Below are 4,753 nucleotides of genomic sequence, written 5' to 3'. Positions count from 1 at the left end.
AATCCTGATTCTATTCATCTGTCAATGAAACCACCTTTGAGCTCAGTTGATTGAGTGGACGGAGCTGTATGGAGAGGGATGAGACAGGGGTAGAGAAGGAGGAGGGAAGGGGGCAGGTCCACGATGGTGTCCGTCTACTCTGGGGCCTAAGACGGGAGGGTTCATCAATGTCCACGGGGCTTTGGGAGGGTAAAGGGGAGGGGTGATGGGGAGGGGTGGGGGGAGGGGGAAAGAGAGAGAGAGAGAGGGGGGGGGGGTAGGACATGCCTTCACTGAGACGCATATACAGTACGTGCATACATATGGCACGCACACACACACACACATAAAAAAAATCAATGAAACAACAAAATTCACATAAGTTTTATTCGAAAAATATAATAATATACAAAAAAAGGACATTAAAGTCTATATTTGGTATAGAGATTTGACTAGGGTTGTGGAGGACAGCTGAAGGCATATTACAGTATTACAGTACATGTGGTATTACATAATTACAGTACATCTTAGTGTTATTTATATGTAATACATCAAATTCATCTTATATTTTTATGTATTGCAGATTATATATACAAAATAAACAATAAGTCTTGATACATATTGTTATTTTTACAGTTTATTAAGATTAAAGATATGTGGTGGGCGAGAGAACACAGCACTCACCTGGTATGCACCTTAAGAGACACCCTCGGTCGACCCAGCTGTGAATGAGGGTCAAGAGCAGTGTCGGGTCAGCGTGCCTAAGGGAGAGCCACTTTCACTCTCACTATTACCATTAAAATCTTACTTAAATATAATATAGTGGAGGGCAACAGTTGTTATTTATGTGACCAGTTTTAATGTGGTGCGGAACAGATATTAATATTGGTCAGGGATTTTTATTTTTAGTCAGTTTTCTCTCGTTAGCGTCAAGTGTTATCGTTCAGAGTCACTTGGAGCATCACCTTGACCTGTGTTGACCAAGTGTATCTCGACAGAAGGAACAACATCACCTAGCACACTGAAGTCCACTTAGTAATACACGTCGACACAGAGAACATCACTCGACATCACTCAAAGTACACTCGACCTCATGAAGTCACTCTTATTCGACCTCCAGAGTAACATTATTTACAGCTCATATAAGGTAAGAGGAACTCGACGACACAACAACACACTTGAGTTAGACACCATGATCACCACTAAGTGTCAGTCGAGGCACTTAATACACACCCGATCACTGTAAGTCACTTTTTTCAGCACTTAACTGGGAGGTAGTGAAGAGATGGACTTTTGTCACACTGGTTCGTTATTCACGGTACTTAGCACTCACGACCATTGTTAAGGTAAGGGATAAAATTTTGAGGTGAGAATTGACGCCTGGCGAGTGTTTGTGTTGACAGTTTCGGAGGACAAGAGTCAACACGAGAGAGAGAGAGAGAGAGAGAGAGAGAGAGAGAGAGAGAGAGAGAGGTGGGGGGTGGGGAGGGGGAGAACTCCACCTCAGCCGTCGACAGATACAGGACGGAGCCTCGAGAGCATTAACCTGTTCTCCTCTGGTCCTGTAAGTCACTACTGAGGGCCCAGGGGTCTAGTGCCCTGATTCACACGACCGTCTGGATCGTCCACCTCACACTAGCGACTCGTGGTATCAAAATGCCCTTCGTGGTACAACTTTGTGATAGTTTCATACATAGGGGTGAATCTGTGAGCTTCATCGATTACTTCATAAGAGGAATGTCAGAGGACTTTGTGTGTGAGAGGAGAAGGTTCTCCCTCGGCTTCCTACCCTCGCCGGGGCTCGTGGGACTGTATTCAAGGGTCTGTTCCTGCCCTTAGACAAAACTCTCCTGCCGGGAGGAGTAGATGAGGAAGGAGTCCAGCAGACGAGGCTCCACTAACTCGGCGGCGTCCATTCCTCTCAGCTGTTCCAGACCAAGTGACGACGCCATCTTCCGCAGCGCCGCCTGGAGGAGCACACAACACACATGAACATGAATTATATTGTTGAGTGAAGGAAACATTTTAGCTCTCACATATATCGTCTCCATATACACATGAAATAATTGTTACTTATAAGACATTGTCATACACTAAACGCCAGTTGGTGCTTATAATCATACAGGATTCTGAGTCGGGTTCTATAATAAAAAATACGTTGCTTCAGGGTAAATCTGAGTAGTTGGAGGCAGGACTCACCAGGCAGGCGACGAGGACGGCGTCGCTGTGGTTACGTTCTTGTTCGTCTTTACACAGCCTCACCAGACGCTCCGCCCCGCCCAGCTCCACCACCTGCCGCGCCACACTCGACTCACGACACAACCTGACGGAGGAGGAACCACCAGTTATCTTACTGCTGCTACACAAGAGTTACTGGTAGACCATCACGTTGTTTTGTGTTAGGGACTTGTAAAGATTCTACAAGATGAATATTAAGCATGTTGGATTTTCTCTAATAGTGAAGACTAATGAAGGAACACAACCTTGTCTCCGACAAACAAATAATCAACAAGACGCAGGTAAGTGACTCACCTGGAGATGGCGATGGCGGACTTCTGTTGGACCCGCTCTGCCGTGGCCACTTCTGGGAGGCGGTGGGTGGGCGCCGGGCGGGTGTTGAGCAGCGCCAGTAGGACGCCCACGCCTCCGCCCGCAACGACTTCTTCTGCTGCCTCCTGAGACCCCGCCAGGTTGGCCAACACCGTCGCGATCTGTGACAGCAACAACAAAAATAATACATGAAACTTATATGTAACTTTAATGATAAATAAATTTTTCTTGATTCACTTAATAAAGGTCTCACCTGGTCCTTAGTGAAGATAGAAAGGTTGGGGTTGTCGCGGGCGTCCTTCAGGAGGACGCGGGTGGTGCCAGCGGCCCTCATGGCACTCACACACCCGCCGTCCAGGAAGGTCAAGTTCGCCAGTGCCGCCGACGCCAGCAGGAATACCTCAGGCACCCGTGTAAACTCCGCCAGATCTGCAAGGGTCGACGAAAAGGGGATTAATTAGACCGTAAACCTGTGTTCTTGTTGATTAAACAGTTCAGGTACAGGTGAGTTTCTTCAGGTACAGGTGAGTGGGCGTTGTGTTACCTGTGAGGGCGGCCACGATGGGGCGCATGTGGGCGTGGAGAGCCGCCAGACGGTGGGTGTTCTCCACCCAGGGGGAGGTGATCTGCGCCAGCACCCCGGCCGCCTCACTCCGCTCCTCCTCCAGGCAGTCCTCGTCACACAACACTTCCGCCACGACCTCCACACCTCCAGCCTGGTGAGACATGATGGTTATGTTACTACCTCACACCTCCACACCTCCAGCCTGGTGAGACATGATGGTTATGTTACTACCTCACACCTCCACACCTCCAGCCTGGTGAGACATGATGGTTATGTTACTACCTCACACCTCCACACCTCCAGCCTGGTGACCATGATGGTTATGTTACTACCTCACACCTCCACACCTCCAGCCTGGTGAGACATGATGGTTATGTTACTACCTCACACCTCCACACCTCCAGCCTGGTGAGACATGATGGTTATGTTACTACCTCACACCTCCACACCTCCAGCCTGGTGAGACATGATGGTTATGTTACTACCTCACACCTCCACACCTCCAGCCTGGTGAGACATGATGGTTATGTTACTACCTCACACCTCCACACCTCCAGCCTGGTGAGACATGATGGTTATGTTACTACCTCACACCTCCACACCTCCAGCCTGGTGAGACATGATGGTTATGTTACTACCTCACACCTCCACACCTCCACCGCCGCTTCCAAACCTACACCATCACCTCCACAGCTCCAGACTGTGACACATAGAGCTTTTGTAACACACACACACACACACACACACAGCTCAAAAGATAAAGAAAGACAACAGGTAAAACACAGGTGTCGCGCAGGTGTGTAATAATCATGTTACAGGTGGCCCCTGGTGTCAGCACCACACACCTGTGGCTCATTGATGTCAACAAGCTGGCGCTGGACCAGGCCTTGGGCGTGATGGAAGGTGAGAGGTCAGGGTCACTGGGTCATATAATATGGAGGGCGTGTAGGCGGGTCCCTGACCTTGAGTCAGTGAAGACCCGGTGTTGGTAACGTGGTGTGTTGGTCCCTCTGGTTACTTCAACAGGAGGAATGGCTCAGCGGTTAGATGTACTCGATTCTGATCTAGAGAATCTTGGCTCGAATCCCACTATGTGTCGTGTGACTCACAATACGTCAACAGTTAATAATAAACACATCTGTCCATCCTCTCTCACCTTCTCCAGCTCGGCGATGCCCTCCACGACGCAGCAGACGGTGGCCAGCGCCCTCAGGGTATCGACGCGACACTGACGCAACCGAGGCTCCAGGCACACCCCCAGCAGGCTCCTCACGCCCCCGAGACGCGCTATGAGGCGACAGATGTGGCCGCCGTCCACACCCAGAGAGGTCATCTGCGATACGACCGCCAGCACCTCCGCCTTGCTCCCCGCCTCCTCCAGGGCCCTCACCACCACCTGTAGGAGAGACGTGACCGAGGATCACCTACAGTGTTAACAGTCAGTAACCTTAAAGTACATGGAAGAAATATGTCAACTGTGACGTTAATAGTCCTCTGGCATACATGGCCCTGATGAGTGCCAACAGTGCCAACAGTGCCAACAGTGCCACTGGCCCTCGACACTCACCATGATCAGTGAGTGCCAACAGTGCCACCTGGCCCCGACACTCCAATGATCAGTGAGTGCCAACAGTGCCACCAGGCCCTCGACAGTCACCA

At 50.0% G+C, this 4,753-nt stretch overlaps 1 protein-coding gene across 1 annotated transcript; it reads right to left on the bottom strand.

Moving 5' to 3' along the window:
• Positions 1-352: 352 nt before the first annotated feature.
• Positions 353-4,506, bottom strand: LOC121857624 (protein inscuteable homolog). Its single transcript, XM_042353684.1, has 6 exons — positions 4,251-4,506; positions 3,074-3,245; positions 2,783-2,958; positions 2,512-2,690; positions 2,179-2,302; positions 353-1,946 (listed from the first exon to the last, which is right to left on the bottom strand). The coding sequence occupies exons 1-6, from the start codon at positions 4,425-4,427 to the stop codon at positions 1,815-1,817; spliced, it is 960 nt and encodes a 319-aa protein (XP_042209618.1). The 5' UTR covers positions 4,428-4,506; the 3' UTR covers positions 353-1,814.
• Between the last annotated feature and the right edge of the window lie 247 nt (positions 4,507-4,753).

This window comes from Homarus americanus, unplaced genomic scaffold (genome assembly GCF_018991925.1).
Source record: "Homarus americanus isolate GMGI-L3 unplaced genomic scaffold, GMGI_Hamer_2.0 scaffold38868, whole genome shotgun sequence".
Classification (NCBI taxonomy): domain Eukaryota; kingdom Metazoa; phylum Arthropoda; class Malacostraca; order Decapoda; family Nephropidae; genus Homarus; species Homarus americanus.
Note: the sequence above shows the minus strand (reverse complement) of the source record. Positions and strands in the feature narration are given on the sequence as shown.

Excerpts from the sequence above, each read along its gene's own strand:
- LOC121857624 (XM_042353684.1), bottom strand. The coding sequence starts at position 4,427 with ATGACCTCTCTGGGTGTGGACGGCGGCCACATCTGTCGCCTCATAGCG. Across the intron at positions 3,246-4,250 it reads GCATCGCCGAGCTGGAGAAG|GCTGGAGGTGTGGAGGTCGT; the intron begins GTGAGAGAGGAT and ends ATGTCTCACCAG. Across the intron at positions 2,303-2,511 it reads TCCGCCATCGCCATCTCCAG|GTTGTGTCGTGAGTCGAGTG; the intron begins GTGAGTCACTTA and ends CTCCTCCGTCAG.